The sequence below is a fragment of the Miniopterus schreibersii genome (genome assembly GCF_964146895.1).
Source record: "Miniopterus schreibersii genome assembly, chromosome: 13".
Classification (NCBI taxonomy): domain Eukaryota; kingdom Metazoa; phylum Chordata; class Mammalia; order Chiroptera; family Miniopteridae; genus Miniopterus; species Miniopterus schreibersii.
Window position 1 is genome coordinate 48,542,061 of NC_138113.1, and position 22,596 is coordinate 48,564,656.

The window sequence follows — 22,596 nt, forward strand, 5'->3', positions numbered from 1 at the left end:
AAAGCTCACCATCTAGTTATGATCCATGAATAGATTAGTTTTATCTGCTAGCCATGGTGGTGAGACACACATTCATGGGCTGGTGTGCAGACACATTCACCCGTTATTGCCTCTTCCTCCACCTGGGAATCATGAACTTTATGGACCACTGGAGAGACAAATAGCACTATGGCAAATCCAAAGACAGGAAACTGCGTGCTAATTCCGCAGGAGACCTGGGCTCTATTGCTTTACCCCATGCATCTCCTTTCTGTATTCTATGTACTTGACCATATTCTTGGATATATGTATTGCTGGGTATACATTATGTAGAGTAGAGCCTAACCAAGTGTGTGTTTTATGCAAACTTATTTTCTACATATTTAAAACATTTCGTAGAGAAAATCAGTTCATACACATGAGAAATTGCACATGTAACCAAATAGTTTGTGATCTTTCATTAATAAAGCCATTGGAAACCTAGATTTCTCTAACTATTTAAATTCAAAAGCATTTCATGAGTGTATTACCACTTTTATATTTACATAGTAGCCCCAAGGAGCAAGCTACTGGTGCTTCACCCTGTTGTCATTTACTGTAAACTCTATGAGCACTTTTTTTGTCAAAGTAAAAAGCAAATAGCTCATATCATTGAAAACATTTTAAATAAAAATAATAAAGAAGTTAATGCTGGAATTATACTTAATCACACAGTGACACAGCTAGAACAAAGTTCCAGACCCTCGGCCCTGTCTCAGGGCCTGTCCCTTCTGGACCTTGCTACCTTACAGTCAGCACCACAATATAGCCTCACTGAAGTGGGCAAGCCTGTGAACATATTTTCCCAGTGTGGCCACATTGGGGTGCCATCCAAACCCTTAGCCCTGAACCGGGTTGGGATGTCCCACCTTCTCCCCACCCAAACAACAACAAAAACATGGTAAGACGTTTGGACAGGGTGCTGCCAACACCTAATGGAGGGCTAGCATTAAAGCCCGGCCACTGCCTACAGCTGTGAAGGATGTGCCCTGCACCGCCTTTAAGGCAGCCATTCACATCGAAGATATGGTAGGTTAGCTTTGTATACTTACCATGACAGTTTTCTGGCACAAGTATCTTGAAAAGGGACACCTCTTTCTGTCTCAAACAAAGGCTCCATATGGGCTACGGAGAGACATGGTCTGCAAGGGCAGAAAAGGGGCACGTCGGCGAGGGCGAGAGCAGCGAAGGAAACACACTGGTGTAGGAAATGGCCAGGCAGGGGCGCGATCATCAGGCCTGAGGCTGGCTCCCAAGAGAGGTCAGAAGACGCTGATGAGTGAAAGAGAGAAAGGTGGTGAGACGATGTATGGAGTCAGTTCTTCTGAGAAGCTGGCTTGTGAATGAAGAGCAGTGAAATGAAATAGCAGCTGGGAGGGGACTACAGTCAAGGGAAGGCTCTCGTTTGGGTTTTGAGAACAGGAGATGGTAGGGAGATGACGGAGAGAGGGAGAGATCAGTAATGCAGAGAGACAGTGGAAGGACTGACAGAACAGTCCAGGAGAATGCAGGAGGGAGAGAACCAACGGAGGCAGGCTGGGGAAACAGCAGGGTTATAGATAGACGGAACGATGGGGCGCTTTCCTCCCCTCCAATAGTTCATCCTGCTCAGTGAAGTCAGGACAACCACGGCTGTCAGCAGTTGCGCCGTGTCCAGTTTCACCAAATTGATCCATAGGAGAAATATACCTGATCAAGAAAAAATGAGTTCAAAGGGCAGGGCACCAACCTCTGAGAAGCTGAAGGGGAAACAGGGTAAAATTATGAAGGATACTCAACCAACTCATTTTTTTTAATGTTTTTCTTTTCATCTTTCAGGTGGTTTTCGCTCTTACAGACTTTGTAATAGAAAATCTTGGAAAACGCTTTATAGAGACACCACCTATGGACCTGCCTACTCTATATCAAGACATGTCATGCAACACTCCCCTGATATTTATCTTAAGCACGGGCTCAGATCCCATGGGCGCATTTCAGAGGTTTGCCCGGGACAGCGGGTATTCAGAACGGTAAGGTCACATTGTGCGGTTTTAACAACTCCTATGAGCATCTCCTTGATAAAATTTTCCCTCTTTGTTCCCTCTGTGGAGCATGAATTCCTGCATAACATCTGTAATAGAGTCAACAATAAAATAAAATAAACCCTCCCATAGTGCTGGGTTTATTCTAGCAATGCAAGGATGGTTAAAATTTTGAAAATAAATTAATGTAATTCACCACATTCAAAGGTTAAAGGAGAAAACCCCTTTAAGTAAGTAAGAAAACTATTTCAAAAGATGCAGAAAAAGTATTTGTTGAAATTCAACATGCATTCATGGAAAACAATTTAAAACCTCAGTGAGATACCACTACACATTAATGAGGTGTAAGCAAGGACATGGCGAGACGAGTGCTCTCATCTGCTGCTGGGAGAAGTGTGGAATGGTGGCCTCCCTTTGGAAAACAGTTTGATATTATAAAAAATTTAAACATACACAAACTCTGTCCAACCAGCAGTTCCACTCCTAGGAATATACACAACAAAATAGAACACACACGTGTACCCAAAGACATGTACAAGAGTGTTTGTTGAAGCATTGTATGTAATAGCCAAGAACCATAAACAATCCAAATGACCATCAAGAGCGGAATGGATAAATAAATTGTAATAAAAATGAATGAACACAGTGACACACAATAACATGAATTAACCTAAAAAAAAAAATGTTGATTGAAATAGACCAAATAAAAATAAATGAACTATATGACTCCACTTATATAAAATTCAAAAACAGGCAAGACTGACCTATAGTGTTAGAATTCAAAATTGCCTTTGAGAGTGAAGAAGGCTCCTGACTGGGAGGGCGATGGTGATGGCCTCTATTTTGCCCTCAGTGGCGGTACATGTGTATATTCACCTTGGGAGAATTCATTAAGCCCTGCATTAATGATTTGTGTACTTTTTCCATAGATATGGTAGCCTTCGATTCTTTTTTTAAGCTTTTAAAAATTGACCTATCAGGTTGGAAGTCAGGATAGCACTTGCCTTTGGGAAGAAGGAAGGGAAATGATGGAATAGAAAGGGGCACAGGAGAGATGTCTCTGGGGTGTTGGCAAAGTTTTCTTCTCAACCACAGATGTTCATTTGCGATAATTCGTAGAGCTGTATATTTGTTCTTTGCACTTTTCTATATGTGTTATAGTAAAAGTGTTGTATTTTTTTAAAAACACATACTTGTACATCTATCAGAATGAGCATTTATAATTTTTTTTTAAATCCTCACCTGAGGATATTTTTCCCATTGCTTTTCAGAGAGAGTGGAAGGGGGAGAGAGAGAAACATCGATTGGCTGCCTCCCAGATCAAGCCTGCAATGCAGGAATGTGCCCTTGACCGAATCGAACCCGAGACCCTCCAGTCCAAGGGCCGAGGCCACTGAGACAAACCGGCTAGGGTCAGAATGAGGATTTTAAATGTGTGCTTATTCTAGGCAAGAGTCTACTGTATTTCAATGTCTTAATAATTTCATTGCTTAAAAAACAGCATTGTTGTTGTTCAATTCAGGCTGCAGTCAATTTCACTGGGGCAAGGACAAGGGCCCATCGCTGAAAGGATGATCAAAGATGCTATGAAATCGGGAAACTGGGTGTTTTTGCAAAACTGCCATCTTGCTGTTTCTTGGATGCTGGCGATGGAAGAGCTAATTAAAACCTTCACAGATCCAAGTATGTTGAACACACATCATTTGCATAATATACCATTTTATGTAGCCTTTCTTGTTGAATCAATTCCTTATAATAATTTTTTGTTGTTTCCCCATATTAAAGAGGAGAGATTTGAGAGCATTAGTTAAGTCACACAATCCAGATATGAAAAAAGGTCTTCAGACTCCAAGTTGAGAGTATTAACCCCTGGAACACTTCTGTTTCAGGTTGCCATCTGTGGGAAGCCATTCAAATTCAAAATAGGTGACATATAGGCATGATAAAAAGAAACAGAAAAATGAATTTAGGACAAAGCAGGAAATTAAATCTTTCACTATAGAAGGAGAGAAGTTAAACAGAGTTGAGATTACCACCAGTTCCCTTAGAGTAGCATTTTACCGCTTTGTATCCTAACTACAGTATCACCACCTTCTTTCCCACTTAAGAATGTATAATGGGCTGCGAAGAGATACGAAGTGGAGTTAGAATCTACTCATTTTAAAGCGTTAGTATAAAAATAATTGAAACCTTAGGAATGGTAATAAACAGGGTGGGCCCTGCTTCGGCACTCTGCCAGGAGGCCATGGGAGAGAACCACCGACCTAAAGTATCCAGAGCCCTCCCCTGGGGTCTTTTTGTGTGTCTCGACCACAGAAAGCTCCCTGGAAAGGTGAGAGCTGTGCAGCTGCTCTTAGAAGGGACTTGACTTCATGCTGCCCATTAAGGAGAAGAGCTGCTCCCTCAGAGTGGCCAGCCTGCGGTGGTTACCAGGCGATAGCCAGGGCTTCTCCGCCTTCCCCTGAAGGCCCCTGGCTGCCTGGTTCCCCTGCCCTGCCTCCTGCAGGCTGCTTCTAACAAGGCTGAAGAGTCATTCGCATCTACCGTCCAGAGTCTCCACTCTTTCCACTCTTGCAGTGCAAATAAGAGATGGCCTTATTCCAGATAGTCCTGTGGCTTATTTCCATTTAAATGATTAAAGAAAAATGACAAGAATGTCTTCCTTATGATTTAGGGATCCCAATGATTAGGGTTATCATTAAGAAAAAATGCCAGGGAAGGCATCGAAAAGGCAGTTTGCTGCAGTGTTACTGCATGAGCCTTCAGAATGCAGAGACGTGTTCAGCTTGCCTGTGAGCCGTACAAGAGCATGTACCAGTTCGTCAAGGAAGCTGGGGGGCTGTGGAAGCCAGAAATCCTTAGTGGGTTTTAAGTGATTGCATCTCACTAACACTTAAGTGAATAGAAAAATCCTCCTCTGGCCCTTGTTATGGTCATTTATTAACAATTTGAGTTCCGATGTTTAACTTGAATTAGTATAAAATAAAATACATTTGGGTGATAAGCTGAAAAGAAAAAGTGAACGAAAAAAAGAAACAGAAACTCTGGACATGAAATTTTAAGACCCAAGTAGAGCTCTACCCCCACCACTTCCTGACTGTGCATATTACATCCCCACTCTGGGCCTCAGTTTCCCCAGCTATAAAATGATTGCATTGTATCATTGCTAGAAGTCCCATGCTAAGATGATTTCTAAAGTTCCATTCCAGCTCTAAACTTCTATGATGTCTGTGAAAATTAAGATTCTTGATGCTTTAGCAATTATAAGAAAAAGTATGGAAAAAAGTAGAAAACACTTCTCTAAACCTGGCCTTTTTTTATTCTTCGGGTTTTTTGGTTAGTGAAATCTTTAGCCCTAAGACTTCGGTTGATGTTTGACTTCTATGCCTAATAGTTTCTACGTGCAAGTAATTTTAGTGTTGCTCTAGAGTTGTACTAGTGCTAACTTTTAATTTTGGCTATTTAAAGTAGCTCATTAATTTAACTCAGAGAAACATAAATTCAACCTTGATCTGCAGTCATTCATTCAATAAAACTTGAGAACGTACTATGCACCATGCACTGTTTTGAATGCTTAGGGTATGTCAGTGAACAAAACAACCCCAGATACCTGCTCTCCTCAAGCTTATATTCTAGTGAGGGGAGACAGACAATAAATAAACCAAATGTAAGTAATTTATATGGTAAAACAGAATATGGCCAGTGCTTTGGAAAACATTAAAAGGAGAGTAAGGAAAATCAGAAAGGTCAGGATGGAATGTGGGTAGGGAAGAAGGGTGGATAGCAATTTTAAGTGGTGTGGTCCGGGAAGACCTCTTTGAGAAGGTGTCACTTGATCAAGACTTGAAGAAAGTGAGGGAGTCAAAGGAAAAACATTCTGGGCAGAAGGAACAGGTAGTGCAGAGGCCCAGGGAGGGAGCCAGCCTGGCGTGTTGGAGGAACACCATAAATGCACTTAAAAATCAGTACCGAGAAAGTCACCTTTGGATGATTCCTGCATCTTCCTGTGATGCAAATGGTGATTTTCCCAACATTGCTTTGTCCTTTTTAACTTAGAATGGAGCACATTCTTTCTTAGATTCTCAGTCCTCAGCTCGGAAAGTGTATTGGCTTAACCTCTTGATGTTCTGCTTGAGGTCTCTCCATTTCCCTGCTCCCTTGGTTCCCTCTGCACCTTCTCTGCAGAAGGGAGAAGTCCCCTTCTTCTCCATAGGCTTCCTGACCTCTTTTATGCAATTCGCCTTTAATTGAATGGTTAAGAAAAAAACTTCATGAGCGTAAACGCACTGGCAGTCACTGTCTTCTTTTTCAACTGAAATTTTTCTCCATTTCAGAGGGAAGGCCCTTAACATCTCCTCCAAGTATTGAAAATTAACACGTCTCTCATTTCTTTACTCAAATGTGCCAGTGTCTAGACTGCCAGACCCTCCTGTATGAAGATTTCTGTAAAGATTCCCTCAGAACATTTTACAACACACTTAAAAAAGATTAACGACTCTTTAAACAGGGCTTACAGCAGTCTTTTGCTACCCTGTAATAATAACTGCTTATAGAAAAGTGTCACTAAGAGTTAAGCATTTCCCTTTTTATTGTTTTGTCTTTGTTTTGAACAGATATTGCTATCAAGGACAGTTTTCGACTGTTTTTAAGTTCCATGCCTAGTAGCACATTTCCTGTTACAGTTCTTCAAAACTCTGTCAAGGTAACGTGTGCACGTGGTTGGAGTGACGTGAAGTGACTGGCCTCAGAGTGTTCGCCCAGTGGGTCCAGGGAGCTCAGGCCCCGAGCAGGGCTGTGTCCGCGTCTTGCGGCCCAGGGGGGAGGGAGGGGGGAGTCAGTCTCTCTTCCCTGGATAGCCAGCAGGGAAACAGTTTCCTAAGCCACTGCCCATCCTGTGCCCTTGTCCTGCTGGTCATTCAACTCTTCCCCCTTCCCCTCGATCAAAAACTGTCAAGGATGCAGAGTGATGAGAACAGGATCCTTCCCAGAGTTAAAGGAATGTTTCAGCATTTGAGACGCAGGAAGACCTTCAGGCTGCTGGGTTTCCAATATGTGAGCACCATCTGAGGATGTTCACACAGGGGTGTTCAGAAGGGATCCCTCTTCCTTCCCTGCCCCACGTCATCAAGGCAAAGTGTGGGATGATGCCATGTGTTGGGATGACCAGAAAATCCAATGCAAAAGGCCTTGTTTAGAAAAACGGACACCAAATGGAAGTGTCTGAGGTCCTTGTGCAGGTGGTTTACCCACTGTAGGTATGAGGACCCTACCAGGCCTTGTTCTCCCAGGACAGAGCCTGAGCAAGTTACAGAGCAGGCATGGAGGTGCCAGGATACCCTGTGGGCATTGGTTATCTACATTTTCTCAGTGGCTTCGGTCCACATGTGTTATTCAGAAATAACGCAAATCTGTTAAATCACCCTCTCTGCTACGTATGTTCCATCTAAATCCAGGTAACCAACGAGCCTCCAAAAGGCTTACGTGCAAATATCAGACGAGCATTTACTGAAATGACTCCTTCATATTTTGAAGAAAATATACTTGGACAAAAATGGAGACAAATAATATTTGGCATTTGTTTCTTCCATGCTATTGTTCAGGTACACTCAATTCTGTTCCTTAATAGAAACAAGAAAGTGTATTTTGTGAAAATAAAAAGTAAGAATTAAATGAAAGCTTACGAATGGCATCATGAGGCCCTGTTCTGTGTTTGAACCCAAGTAGTTTTAACTCAGTTGCTGATCTCTGTGCTCCCCTTGCCTCGGTATCTCACAGCCTTGCCTCCCAGCTCTATTCTGATCTGACTTCAGACCACCATCACCTGGATGATTACGGCAGATCAGACTCAAAGCACAAAACTGATCTCAGCTATGCCTCATTCCCCAAAATCTGCTTCCCCTCCAGACTCTTATTTCTGAAATCAGTGCTCCCCCGCCCCCCACCTATAAGGAGAATTTCAGGATTCTTTTTGTTCTTCCCTCTTGACACATACATATCATTAAACCCTCATTTTTCTTGCAATAAGTTTACTCTCACTTGTTCCTATTTGAGTGGCTGTGCCAACCTTCAGAGCTTCCTCCCTGTGACTCGAGTCCCAAGTCCCCTGAAAGATGATCTTCAGATGAGCAATACTTTCTCCTTCCTTCTGTTCAAATCTCACTGCTGTGGTCTGGCGTTTATCCTGTGGCCTTGTCTTTGAATTCCGACTCTTCAAATCTATATTTCTAGATGGTATCTTGATTAGACTGATTGACTGCTTTTCAAATGTGTAGTCTATAGAGAAAAATACCAGTATAGAAAAAAAAAGATTATGCATGTAAGATATGGGATAAGTAAACAAGATCCTACAGGAGAAGATCCAAGAGGATTGGGTTTCCAGGTATGAGGCCCTTGTTCTAGTAAAAGCAGTTGAGATGAGGAAGTGATTTAAAATTTAGAGAAAATATGAAAGCAAGAGAAGAGAACATAGGACCAATACTCTGGTATAATCAATCATCAGTTTAGAATTAAGAAATTAAGGTGGGATAGGTAGAAAACAGACAGAGGGAAAGATTTCATTATGAGAAGTCATGAAACAAGGATTATAATTCTCTGTACCAGTTCTAAAAAAGAAAAAAAGACATCACTGTAGAGAAGTCAGTATGCAGTCAGCAGAGCACAGCATGACTGAAGAGCCTGCGTGATGGACACACTCCCTAGAACAGTAGGGGGAGCTCTCTCCACTGGATGGGGATGTGTCAGTATTTTTTTTATATATATCTTTATTGATTTCAGAGACAGGAAGGGAGAGGGAGAGAGAGAGAGAAACATCAATGATGAGAGAGTCATTGATCAGCTGCCTCCTGCACACCCCTGCTGGGGATGGAGCCCGAAACCTGGGCATGTGCCCTGACCGGGAATCGAACCCCGATCACCTGGATCCTAGGTTGATGCTCAACCACTGAGCCACAGAGGCTGGGCTAGTGTCAGTACTTTTAAGCCAAAGGATACTAGTTGGGATTTTTTTCATATTTTGTTGGAGAAATTTTTTTTTTTTACCATGAAGAACGAATGTTCTTTGACAGGTCTGTCCTATTTCCAGTAACATCAATTGTTCTTTTAGAAATATTAGAGAGGGGCCGGTACTGGAAGACCAGGTGCCTCCTCGTTTGGTGGGAGCCACACTGAAAGCCCAGCTGAAGTTAAACTGTATGATTAACTGATTTCACAGAATGAGGATGCCCGACTTCAATAGGAACCTTTTCATTTTCAATATTTTACACAAAATCAATTTTAATAAATTTTATTTAAGACGGTTTTTATTTTCCATTCCAGGAAAGAAAAAAGTTTGGCCCTCTTGGTTGGAACATCTGCTATGAATTTAACGACAGTGACAGGGAATGCGCTTTACTGAACCTCAACCTTTACTGTCAAGAAGGAAAGATTCCCTGGGATGCGCTGATTTATATTACTGGTCAGTAGGCCCACATGGCCACGGCATCCAGCTGTGAGCCTCACGCAGCTGGTTCACACCCACCTGGTTCACACCCACCTGGCCATACAGAGATGGCTGCCCCCTCAGTGTTGGGTTGTGGTGGTGACTTCTGATACTCCCTTTGTGACGATAAGACCATGACCAGTGTATCATAACAATATTTACACATAGAAAAATGGGACAGGTGTTTCCTCCAGTAAGAATAGCAAAAACTTATATTGCTCTTGCTACATGCCAAGCATTATTTTAAGCACTTCCCATTAATTAGCAGGTTTAATCCTCACAACAACCCTGTAAGGTGAGGAAAGAAATTATATACCTATTTTACACTTAACTAACCTGAGGCACACCGTCCGTTTATAAGTGGTGACACCAAGGTTTAAACCCAGACGATCTAGCCTCTGGAGTCTGTGCTCTTAAATTCAAAAGAATCTGAACATAGGCGTGCTTGTGAGAAAGGGAAAAATATTTCAGGAATTAAAAGTTTTAGCAACTGTTAATTATGGCCACATGGGATCTTTCTGACCAAATTAGACCCAGTTTGCACCATGTAGGTCCGAATAATGAAGCAGAGATTTGCACTGGGAAGCGGGGGAAGGGAGAGCTCTGGAAGGGAACAGAATGGGAATGGGTGGTCTTCACTGGTGAGCAAGGGGCATGTGAAACAGCAGAGAGGCGTCAGGTGACCTCGAGCCTTGAAAGGCAAATGAAACCTTCAAACAACGGATAATAAAACAACAGATAATAAAAATGGATGAGGGCCTATCCTCAGGGTGGACCTAGAAGGGCGAGAGGGTGGGCATGGAATCTGGGAGGTGACTTTATGCCCCGGCCTCCTGTGGGGCCAACACTGCCGAACAAGATGGTGATGTGAGCAGCTCTGCTTACCCTGAATCTTCCACGTCCTAGTTTTTGTCTCCCTTCCCCCACCCCTAGAACCCTTGACCTCTCAGGTTACGTCAATCTCTACTGCTATGGAAGGAACGGTGGTTTATTTTATTTTATTATTTTATTTTATTTATTTTATTTTATTGAGAGCGAGAGAGAGAGGAACATCGGTTTGTTGTTCCACTTACTTCTGCATTCATTGGTTAATTCTTGTACGTGCCCTGACCCGGTATTGAACCCGCAACCTTGGCGTATCAGGACGACACTAACCAATTGAGCCACCCGGGCAGGGCAGTAAACTGTGTTTTTAAAAGGATAAAAAGGAACAAGACAAGATGTATCTACTCTCGCTACTTCTATTCAACACTGTGTTGGAGGTTCTAGCCAGGGAAGTTAGACAAGGAAAAGAAATAAAAGTCGTCCAGATTAGAATGGAAGAAGTAAACCTGTCATTATTTGCAGATGACATGATCTTGTGTATAGAAAAGTCTAAGAAGTTCACACACACACAAGAAAAACCCTAGACGTAATACTAGCGAAAAAATTAAAAGAAGTGCAGGCATGTACACTGAAAACTGAAAAGTATTGCCCAAAGTATTAAAGATGACCTAAATAAATGGAGAGACGTGATATGTTCATGAATTAAGAGACATGATATTGTTAAAATGGCAACATTCCCCAGACTCATCTATACATTTAATGCAATCCTACTTAGCACTTTTGCAGAAATTGGCAAGCAGATGATAACATTTGCATGGAAATCCTAAGGACTCCAAAGAGCAAAAACAACCTTGAAAACACAGAACAAAGTCAGAAGAGTTAGTGTCCCAATTTCAAAACTTCTGCAAAGCTCCAATAATCAAGACAGTGTGGTACTGGCATAAGAATACACATATGAACCAATGCAACAGAACTGAGAACCGAGAAATAAACCCTTTATATTTATGGTTAATTGATTTTTAACAAAGGTACCAAAACAATTCAGTAGGAGGAGGATAGCCTTTTAACAACTGATTCTGGGATAATCAGATATCCATCTGTAAAAGGATGAACTTGGATCCTTATCTCACACCATATACACAAAATTCAAAATGAGTGATATATCTAAATATGAGAGCTAAAACTATAAAACTCTTAGAAAAAAGCATAGAAGTAAATCTTCGTGACCTTGGGTTACTCAATGACTCCTTGGATATGAGGCAAAAAGCACAGCAATAAAAGAAAAAAAAATAAAATGTTTAAAACATTTAAATCTTTCACACTTCAACAAACACCATCAAGAAAGTGAAAAGAGAAAACCACAGACTGAGAGAAAATATTTGCAAATCATATCTCTGATAAGGCAGTTGTATAAAAAGTATATAAAGAATTCCTACAATTCAGCAGTAAGAAGAAAAATGATCCAGTGGGGGAAAAAATGAGCAAAAGGTTTGACTAGATATTTCAACAAAGAAGACCTACAAATGCCCAGTAAGCACATGGAAAAACGCTCAGTCATTAGCAAAATGAAAATTAAAGCCTCATCACACCCACTAGAATGGCTATAATAAAAAAGACAGATAGAAACAAACGGTGACAAGAATATGGGGGAAATGGAGCCCTCGTGCATTGCTTGTAGCAATGAAAAATGGTGCTGCTGCTTCGGAAATTTTTTTAAATAGACTTACCATATGAACGCAGAAATTTCACTTCTATGTATATACCCAGGAAAAACGAAAACGTGCACACACAAAAACTTGTAACCATATGCTCATAACAGCATATTCATAATAGCCCCAAAGTGGAAACAACCTGAATGTCTTATCAGCTGGTGACTGAATAAGTAAACTCTGTTATATCTATGCAATGTAATATTACTCAGCCATAAGAAGGTATAAATTACCAATACATGCTCAACATGGATAAACCTCACAAACTTTATGCTAAGTAAAAGAGGCCAGATACAAAATAGCATCTGTTGTATGGTTCCATTTATATGAAATTTGCAGAAAAACCAAATCTCTACAGACAGAAAGTATATTTGTGTTGCATGGGGCAAGGGGTAGAAATGTGGAGTGACTGCAATGGGCACAGATTTTTGGGGGGGGGGGGCGATAAAATCGTTCTAAAATTAGATTGTTGTGATGGTTAATTTACAACTTGGTAAATTAACTAAAAGCTACTAAACTATACATTTTATTTTAATATACATTACTAATACATGTATTAATTATACATTTTAATTCATATATAATTTTATGTGAATTTTAAAATTATAACTCTCATTAAAGATGTTTTTAAAAGGGGGTAAAAAGCAACACTAATTGATATTTGCTAGTGGTGGGATTTTAGGCAGTCACTTAGGGAATTAATCCAGAAAATACTGACTAGGACTGCTCTGATAGATGCTGGAAATACAAAGATGTCATTGTCCCTGCCTACCCAAAACTCAGGCGGTGGAGAGTAGAGATAATGAATAAATTATAATATACTATGATAATTACCAGATTAGAAGTGTGTGCACAATGCTATGGGAATTCAGAAGGAGCAGCTAACACTGTCTGGAGGAGCCTGGGAAAGCTCCACCAAGGGGGCAACGGTCAAGCTGGGTGCTGATCAGTGAGCTGGGCTCACCAGGAGAGGAGGCCGGAGAGCCCACTGGGCAGGGAACAGTGACGTTTAAAACCCCCTGTGTCCATGTGTGGCATGACCATAGACACCATGAGGCGGTCAGTGGGGCTGAAGCATAGGATGAAGAGGAAATGTGCGATGCAGGGGACCTTTGTCTTCAACATCAAAAAAGAGAGAAGCCGGGACACACCCTGAAAGGCCTGTGTGCTGTTAATAAATCTGGGCCCTCCCTTGTAGGTAACTGTTGGCAATTACTGTCTTTTCGGGTGGGAAGAGGTGCGGTAACTTGTAAAGCTATAACCAGTGTGAGACAAGGAGTGAACGGGGGCGGCGGGGTCTGGACAGGAGAGAGTAAGCGTAAATATTGAGGAGGCTTTAAATGCAGGGGGGCATTTGGAATTGAGAGGGGCATCTTAACACTTCACAGCGTCGGCTACAGCTGCAGCAGGCCCTTAGATCTGAGCTCCAAGTGGGCAGGACAGAGCCAAACCCAAAGCCTCTCCAGTTTGTACTGGGCCATCCCCGAGCCAGCCCGTGGGGACAGAAAAGGAAGAGAGGAGGAGACCACCCCGCAGGCTCTGTGGTGCTGGCACCGGGACACGTGGCGGGCCTGTGTGGTGGGCACCCTCTCCCCAAGGCCCCTCTTCTGAAATGACCCACCCAGAAGACTCCTTCCTAAAAGTGAGACTAAACAGGAGCCACCTGCCCTGCATCTGAATGGGAGAGCTGCTGTTCACTCAGTTTGATCCAAGGGAGGGATAAAGCGAAACCTGGATGCAAAAGCACAAAGCCCGATGCTTTCTAAGGAAAATGTTCCTGTGCTGCTTCTCAAGATGCAGACGGTTTAGTTGGAAATGTTTTTTAGAATAATACGCTTTGGAGCAGCGCTTTCCTTTCACCGCTGACTTTTCTGAGACACCGTCAGGTAACTGGAGAAATTGGAGCTTTACTTTCCATCCAGCCCCAAGGGTCCAAGAAGAGCTTCAGGTTAGGCCCAGACTAGATGGGCTCACCAAAGAGATTTAAGCCAACTTTGTGTCCCAAGACTTCCCAGAGGGTGACGGAAGAACATTCCCAGGAAAGCGCAGCAGCATCTCTCCATTCTCTCTTAGAATTGCTAATACAGGGACTCAGCTACTTGGCTATCACCCCCGGTTCCCACCTCCCCTCCCCTCCCCCTGAGGCCTGGTCCAACAAGACTGACCAGGGTGCTTCACCAGGGGAAGGAAGGTAGGCGTCCCTGCCGGAAGCGCAGGGAAGCACACTGCCACCTTAGAAGAAATAAATTGAGATTCCAAAGACTAAAATAACTGTCTCTCAACCAACCATCTTGGCTTCGAAAAAAATGAATAAACTTCTTTCTGACATAATGGAAGAGATGGAGATGAGTGTGGACGAACAGTTAAATGATTCAGAAGTTGACAATGTCAGTATCATAAATAAAACCCTTCCAGGAACACGACAGTATTGAATAGTGAATTCTAGCAATGGATGTGGATTTTTCCCCCCGAGAATTATTACAGCAATAGGTATTATTCCAATGCAGAATATATCGTTCTTGGCCCTGGCCGGATAGCTCAGTTGGTTAGAGCATCACCCCAATACACTGAGGGTGTGGGTGTGATCTCCGGTCAGGGCACATACAAGAAGCAACCCAATGATGCATAAATAAGTGGAACAACAAATCGATGTTTCTCTCTCTCTTTCTCGCTCACCCTTTCTCTTCCTCTCAAATCAATAAATCAATGAAATGCATGTCATTCTTACTTGTAATTTGTGGATCACAATGGAGCATGCTGAACGTAGCTTCTTTGTGGAAAGAGACGGGATGCTAATAAGTTTAATTTCCCACAACATAATTTCTGTGAGGCAGGTTGTGTCTTTCACTTTGAATCTATCATTTCCCCCTAGCTTAATATCCATAATTTGTACAGTACGTATAGTTTGGATGCCTCGTTGTAAACTCATTGCCCCCTCCAAAAGCAATGTTTCACAGAAAGTGTGTTTTAGAATCCTGCAGTCAATGATGGGATGATATCCCTAATCGATATTTTGAGGCAAAAAAAAACAACAAACCCATAAAGAAGGAAGAAATACATAAACAGAACTCAGTGGCTTTAGTTTCAGTTATTTGGAAAATGCAAAATAATTAGAGTAGAGCTCATATACCAGATTTTTTTTTTCTGCTTTTTAAAAATTGACTTTTATTCTCTTCTGGGGAGGTTGTGGGAGGAAACTCTGTTGTGCTATTTCCACTCTCAGTGTTGTGGGAATATACTACAATAAATGTGTACAGAAATAAACCTGTCAGAATTGGAATATGTATATCAGTAAAAAAGAAATAATAATATGTTTTAAAATGCACATCCTTTGCAGGTGAGATTACATATGGTGGTAGAGTTACAGACACCTGGGATCAAAGATGCCTTCGTACTGTCCTGAAAAGGTTCTTTTCTCCTGAAACATTACAAGAGAATTATAAATATTCCGAATCAGGTGAGTGACTTTCCAGTACTATGGGAAACACCTTTTCTAAGCTGTTGGCAGCATCTCTCAGCTTTCATACAGGAGTCCTCTGAGTCCAGCCCTCACAACCCAGTCCCCAGGCCCGCCCTATCCCCAAGCTCGGCCACCTTCAAAACTGGTTTGGTCCTAACAGCACAGGGCTATCTATTGTTTTGTTTCTTTTCTAAAATGGGTTGTGTTCTGCAGATGTGTTTTCAAAGTTATATAAATTTGGAGCCCTTAACAAGGCATAGCTTTCAGCAACACATCCCTGAATTGGAGAATCGTGAAATGTTCTGGAGGAGACACCCTGAAAGGTTAGGACGCTAACCGGGCCCACAAGGCCTCAAGAAAAGGCAAAGAAACTAGACACAGCACGGAGGCTTGGGAAGGACCGTCCTTGTTTCTGTGCGAGACAGCTGATTACAGCCACCATCTGAACCTGGCAGAGAACCCCCAAACTTGGCAGTACAAAGCTAGCCTATCTGAGACCTCTCCTTTCTGTGTTTTCAATAACAGGCATCTATTTTGCACCCTTGGCCGACAGCCTGCAAGAGTTTAAAGACTACATTGAAAATCTGCCTTTGATAGATGACCCAGAAATATTTGGAATGCATGAAAATGCCAACCTCGTTTACCAGGTGTGTGGCCTTTCAACGTAAAATATATATTCATATCGTGTATGTAAACTTGAAACATCGGTAATCACCTCACCAGCTCTGATAATATTGTTAAATAAACAAGTAAATGTTTCATCTTAACTTCAGCATTTGGTTCCAGTTTAGCTGGTTCCCTCTGGGTCTTTCACAGAACCCTAAAATCATGATGCATTTTCCTGTCACTGGCCACCGCCACCCACCTCCGGGCCTGCCTACTCCACAATCTACCCACTAATCTACCATAACATGGGGATTTGGGTGATCACCCAGACACTCCCTTCTCTTCTGCCTTCTCCCACTGTGCTGGGCATATTTGTATCATTTTACACAGGCTTATGGACCCACAGATGATTACATTATAAAAGTACAGTAATAGATATCCAAGACAGATAAATTAAAACACTGTTCTTTAAAAGCACAGCTCATCAAGGTCACAGTACCAGACCACAGCAATAGCTCCAAAGAGCAGGCTGGACAATTTTACTCCTTGAAGACCTCCTGAGTCCCCACCGTTACCTAAGAGTAGTCCAAGGTCCTCTCGAGGCTCCCCCATGACCTGGCCACTACATACCTTTCTAGTTTTGTCATCTGTCATGGTCAGGAGTCTGTGGCTAAACCAAAGCCATGAAATGAGCTATGTCCCTGAAGGCCCTGGAATGCTCTAAGGGTTAAAAACTAGGTTGGTCTCAGGAGGCTAAAAGGAATCAGCTTTCTTTTTTTTTTTCCTCCTTAATCTTTCTTTTTAATTTAAATTTTGCCCCTACAAGTGTTAGAGGGTGAGGTTTGCCTAGATAATAAGAAATCCACGCAAAACAACAGAGGAACTTCGAGAAAAAACACCAAGAGGTTAATGCTCTGAAACCTCACGTCACGTTTCCACCATTAAAATTTTCTGTAATAAGCCATAATTCTTTTAGTTAAATATTTTCTCAATTACCCGGCTTGTGTGGCTCATTGGTTTGGCATTGGTTCATGCACCAAGGTCGCTGGTTCGATTCCCAGTCAGCACACATGTGTGGGTTGCAGGCTTGATCCCCAGGAGGCAGCCAATCGATGTTTCTCTCTGTTTCTCCCTCTCCCTTCCTCTCTCTCTAAAAAAAAAAAAAATCAATAAAAACATATTAAAAAATAAACGTTTTTTCAATTAGAGAATTATGTTCTAAAACTCAATTCTCATTATTTCTTCCTCACTTTCATAAATGCCTTTTAAATGATTAGCTAAAAAATTTCAACCATTTTTATTGTGATAAAATATATAACATAAAATTTTTCCTTTTAACCATTTTTAAGTATACAGTTCAGTGGCATTAAGAACTTTCACATTGTTTTTCAACCAAAAAAATTTAACTGTAACAATGACAACTATGTACTGTTCTTTTCCAATGAGCACATTTTTACCAGCTCTATCTTCAACATAAAAAAAAAAAAAAGCCTTGTTTTTGATAACTGCCATTATTTCTAAAAGTGAACTATACATGCTAAAAATATTATTTTTTGAGAACTTGAGTCTTACTGTTCTGTCTCTTCCCACCGTTACAGTACAAAGAGACCAACACTTTGATCAACACCATACTTGAGGTTCAGCCCAGGTCGTCTTCTGGTGGAGAGGGGAAAAGCAATGATGAGATTGTCCAAGAACTCGTTACTTCCATCCAGGGCAGAGTCCCAGGTAATAAATAATTTCTGGAATCTGTATACAGTGGAGCTTTTAGGAATAAAAGAGCTGAGTGATAAGCAGGTGTCGAGCTGCTAATTATGTAGACTTGTCTTTACATAGAAAGCTCTTGTGATGTGGGAGGCCCCGTTTATAGACAGACTAGAAGCCTCCAGCACCTCAGTTGCCATAGCATAGGAGCAAATTGCTTTCTAGGCAATGTGACCTTAAGCACACTTTTTTCTGAGCTTCCTAATGTCTCTAGATCTGTGCTGTCCAAGAAAGTACCCACTAAGCCACAGGTAGCTACTTAAACTTAAAAATTCTCTCTCAGTTGCACAAGTGGCATCTCAAGTGCTCCCATATCGGATGATAAAAGATCATCTCCATTATTGCAAAATATTCTATTGGGCAGCCCTGCTCTAGAATCCATGTCTTGTTTTTTGGTTTTTTGTTTTTTCCATTCAAGATAAACAGCTGAATTAATCTTCCCTTGTTTTCTGGTGTGTTAAGGAATCACAGAGATCCACTTTCGCACTTTTCTTAGAACAACTGTAGATTTAGATTTGTTAATCTATTGGTCATGGTTGGGAGAGATGTAATTATAAGGGAAAAAAAACTGAAGCAGAAAATAAAAGAATGACTGTAAGATAAACTGTTTCTCCCTCACAATAATTCTGACACCAAATATATGGGTCTTTCCCTCACATTGAATAGTTTTCCAACTCTCTGGACACCAACTGGGTGTCCCTACAATTTAATTGTCACACTGAGTATCCAGAGTTAGCACAGTCCCACAACAAGACTGCCCCCATTTTAGATGCCAATTCAGGTCCCAGGTTGTGACCAGTACTTCTCACCCGCCAGCTATAAATAGAGGGTTCCCACAACCCCAGCCCCTTCTTGGGTTCAGTGATTTTTCTAGAACAGCTCACAGGACTCAGAAAAACATTAGTTTTACCAGTTCATTTTAAAGGATATCACACAGGCTAAAGAGCCAGATGAACAATCCATAGGGGAAGGTCCAGAAGAGTCCCGAGTGCAGGAACTTCTGTCCCTGTGGAGTCAGGGTGCACCACCCTCCTGGCACATGGGCACGTCCACCAACCAGAAGGTCTCCAGACCCTTTCAGTTAGGGTTTTTAGGGAAGCTTCACTTTTCGTAGGCATGGTTGGTTGATTAAATCACCAACCTCCAGCCCCTCTCCTCTTCTAAGAGGTCAGAGAATGAAGCTGAAAGTCCCAGGTCCCTAATCACAGGGCTGGTTCTGCTGACAGCCGGCTTCCCCATGCATCTGGGCTTCCCAAAGTCAACTCAGTAGCAAACTAGATGTGGTCGAAGGGCTGTGAATAACAAAAGATGCTCCTTTTACCTTAATCACTCAGGAGTATTGCAGGAGCCAGGGTCACAAACCAAGTATTACAAAAGGTGATGCCCCTATTGCGTTTATCACTTAGGAAATTACAAGGGTTTCAGGAGCTCTGTCAGGAGCTAGGGATGAAGGCCAAAATATATAATATCACAGATTGAGTCTTGCCAAGTTCCCCAGGAATAAAAGGGGGTCTGTGTGATCTCAGAAACCAGTTATCTGCCTCCTAAAACAGGCCTCAAAAGAATCTCTTCTTGGGCAGAGTCCTGTTGATGCTGATGTAAACCAAGTCAGTTATTTTAGAAAGCAGTTTTTTTTTAATTTATGTTTATTGTTGAAAATATTACAGATGTCCCCTTTTTCCCCCTATTGACCCCTTTCACTCTCTGCCCCAGGCCTTCACCACACTGTGGTCTGTGTCCATGGGTTATGCATATATGCGTGTAAATTCTTTGGTTAATCTCTCTCCCCCACCCACCCCACCCTCACCTTCCCTCTGAGATTCCTCAATCTGATCCAAGTTTCATTGTCACTGAGTCAGTTTTGTTCATCAGTTTATTAAGTTCTTTAGATTCCACATATAAACCAGATCATGTGATGTTTGCCTTTCTCTGCCTGGCTTATTTCACTCAGCATAATACTCTCCAGGTCCATCCATACAGTCCCAAAGGGTACAAGATCCTTCTTTACAGCTGCGTAGTATTCCTTGGTATAAATGTCCCACAGCTTTTCCTTCATTTTTTTAGAGCTTACATGAGCCTCTGCTGGATTGTAGGGGGAAAGAAGAGCAAAATGTTTGATCCGGCTTGAACCATGGGCCTGTTTCATAATTCAGTCAGTCCCTTTGACTTACACTCAGTAACTTGGGATAAATATGAATTCTCTCATCTCTCAGTCTCCCAGTGCCAGCCCTCCCCTCCCAGAGGCACTGCGGGTGTGCTGGGAAGAGGGAGGCTTACGTGCCTGCATGGCAGAGCAGGCTCGGGGCCCCTGGCACCTCTGATCTCAGGGATGTCTCTTATCTACCACGTAGCTGCTTGTCCTGCTAGCACTAGCTACTGACGTCTGCCTGGCCTGACTCCCGTTCAGCCTCGGCCCAGGTGCAGGAGAAGTTGCTTGAAGAAAGGTTAAGACAAGTACATTAGAACAGCAGTGACATGAAGACAGAAATCACTGAGAACTGACCTGAGGAACTGGCTCTCTCTGTTTCAGAAATACTGGAAATGGAGACTGCTTCTGAGAGCCTCTTCGTCAAGGATTCTCAAGGACGCCTTAACTCCCTGACCACCGTCCTTGGACAAGAAGTGGACCGGTTTAACAGCCTGCTGAAGCTAATCCACGTATGCCCGCTCACTGCCATCGCTGCTATGGGGTCTCAAAGCTGTGCAGAGAATTATATAAGGACAGGAGGGTGCTTAGAGCTTCCCATTCCCACCCCTTCAGCATTTCCATCTGAATATGCCAGCAACTGTTCAAACCCAACCTATTTAAAATCGAATTTCCCCTCCCCAAACAAGCCGTCCTGCCCTCTCTCTGGCTTCGTGAACATGGGACATTACAAATCCCCGGTCTCCTCCTCAGAATTACCATTGACAGACTAGACATTTGACCAGAGACCTAAGCATTAGATATTCAGTTCTTGTTCCTGACATTTAGTTTGCATTTAATAAGATGGTCTTTATGAAGACTGTGAAAACCTGCATTTCTCAAAGTGTGGGTCACAAAACACCAGCATTAGAATGTACTATGCTGCCAAGTTCAAAATGTAGAGTCCCAACCCCACTCCAGACCTGAGAGGGAATTCCTGGAAATTCCTGGGCGTGTGGATTTTAAATACCACCCCCCCCCAAATGATTTCACTGCGACTAAAATTTGAGAACAATTATTTGGACCTTTGCCTTATGCTCAGGAATACTTTCTCTCTAGATGGTCTTGAATTTATAGTGATGGCTGAACGCCTTCCCGGTTTCTATGTGTATAACTCTGATAAGGAAAACAAAAGCTATTAGAGACCAAATACTGACCATCAGCAGGAAGAGTTTTACCGCCAAGCAGGGAACCAAATACCTAGCAGAGTCAGTGCTCAGTGATTAGACTGGGGAGGACAGATGGGGTAAATCTTTCAAAGCCAAACGCCATCTGTCCCCTACTAAGAAAACATAGTGTCTGAATGTTTCTGTTTGGCTGGCAATGCCTAGGCTTGTGGGTTAGGGGGACACGGGGCAGCTGGATATATAAAGTCCTTGCCTCGGGACTGTGGCATCCAGGCAGGTATACACCAGCGTCATCAATCCAGGTGGCCAGATAGGCGCTTATCACCTTCTGTATTGAATGAATCAGGATACAGATTAAGCTGCTGTGATAAAGGTTCCCAAATATAGCAACCAAAACAAGAATGGAAATTCACTTGTGTCTCAGTTAACTGCCCAGAGGGAGCCCTGTCTGGGGCAGGTAGTCGATGTTGCTTTCTGAGCTCATCCAGGGATCCCAGCTGGAGGGTTGGCTCTTCCAGCCTTAACAGTAGCTTCCACTTCTGGGCCTAAGGTGGCTGCTGCAAGTGTCCCCTTTTGCTAGTCAGTGGGAGGAAAGAGGGCTGAGGGACAGCAGCTTCCTCATAAAAATGTGACCCAGAGGTTGCATACATAATTTCTTCCTGTATCATTAGCCGAAACTCGGTCACATGGCCACAGCCCAGCTGCCTCTGGGAGAAAGGGGGCCTCTGGGAGGCTGCTCTGAGCCCAGCCAACACGAGGGGCGGGGGAACTGCTGCTGGTCTCTGTCTCTTCCACGTCACCCACCTGCGGACAGACAAGTCCGAGTATCACTTCCTCCATGAGCTCTTCCTGGAACCCCAGCCCTTCCAGCCACCACCGGATGACTTAGGGACCCGTCCTCAGGGGTCCATCAGTTGGGGTGCTGTGTCTGTCACTGTACTTACCACGTTGTTTTATAAATATCCTTCCATGGCCTGACCCAGCAGACAGTGTGCAGAGGAAGGAACCCAGCAAGAGGGCCTTTCAGCCCAAGCCAGCACCTGCCCCCACGAATGGGTGTCATTCCCACTTGCTAATTACACCCGTGAAGGGCATCAACCCTTTCCTGTTCTTTCAGACTTCTCTAGAGATGCTCAACAAAGCCATTGCTGGATTTGTGGTGATGTCTGAAGAGATGGAAAAGGTGTATAACAGTTTCCTCAACAACCAGGTTCCCTCCCTGTGGTCCAACACAGCCTACCCGTCCCTGAAACCACTGGCATCGTGGGTCAAAGACCTTATTCTGAGGACCGCATTTGTGGACGTAAGAAAATGCTCTTCTTTGCGATTGGATCAACCTAGTGACACAGCTGGCCCTAAGGTCCTCGGGAAGCCCTAGCTAACTAAAATATCGACAACCCTCCA

General features: G+C 42.8%; 1 protein-coding gene across 1 annotated transcript in view; it reads left to right on the top strand.

Moving 5' to 3' along the window:
• Window positions 1-22,596, top strand: part of DNAH6 (dynein axonemal heavy chain 6) — a 174,978-nt gene that overhangs the window by 145,096 nt on the left and 7,286 nt on the right. The window contains exons 64-73 of the mRNA XM_081157326.1: window positions 1,837-2,027; window positions 3,562-3,722; window positions 6,653-6,741; window positions 7,493-7,639; window positions 9,354-9,492; window positions 15,388-15,507; window positions 16,036-16,157; window positions 17,715-17,844; window positions 20,411-20,538; window positions 22,310-22,495. Of these exons, the coding sequence (XP_081013452.1) occupies window positions 1,837-2,027; window positions 3,562-3,722; window positions 6,653-6,741; window positions 7,493-7,639; window positions 9,354-9,492; window positions 15,388-15,507; window positions 16,036-16,157; window positions 17,715-17,844; window positions 20,411-20,538; window positions 22,310-22,495 (1,413 nt within the window). The remainder of the gene's footprint in view (window positions 1-1,836; window positions 2,028-3,561; window positions 3,723-6,652; window positions 6,742-7,492; window positions 7,640-9,353; window positions 9,493-15,387; window positions 15,508-16,035; window positions 16,158-17,714; window positions 17,845-20,410; window positions 20,539-22,309; window positions 22,496-22,596) is intronic.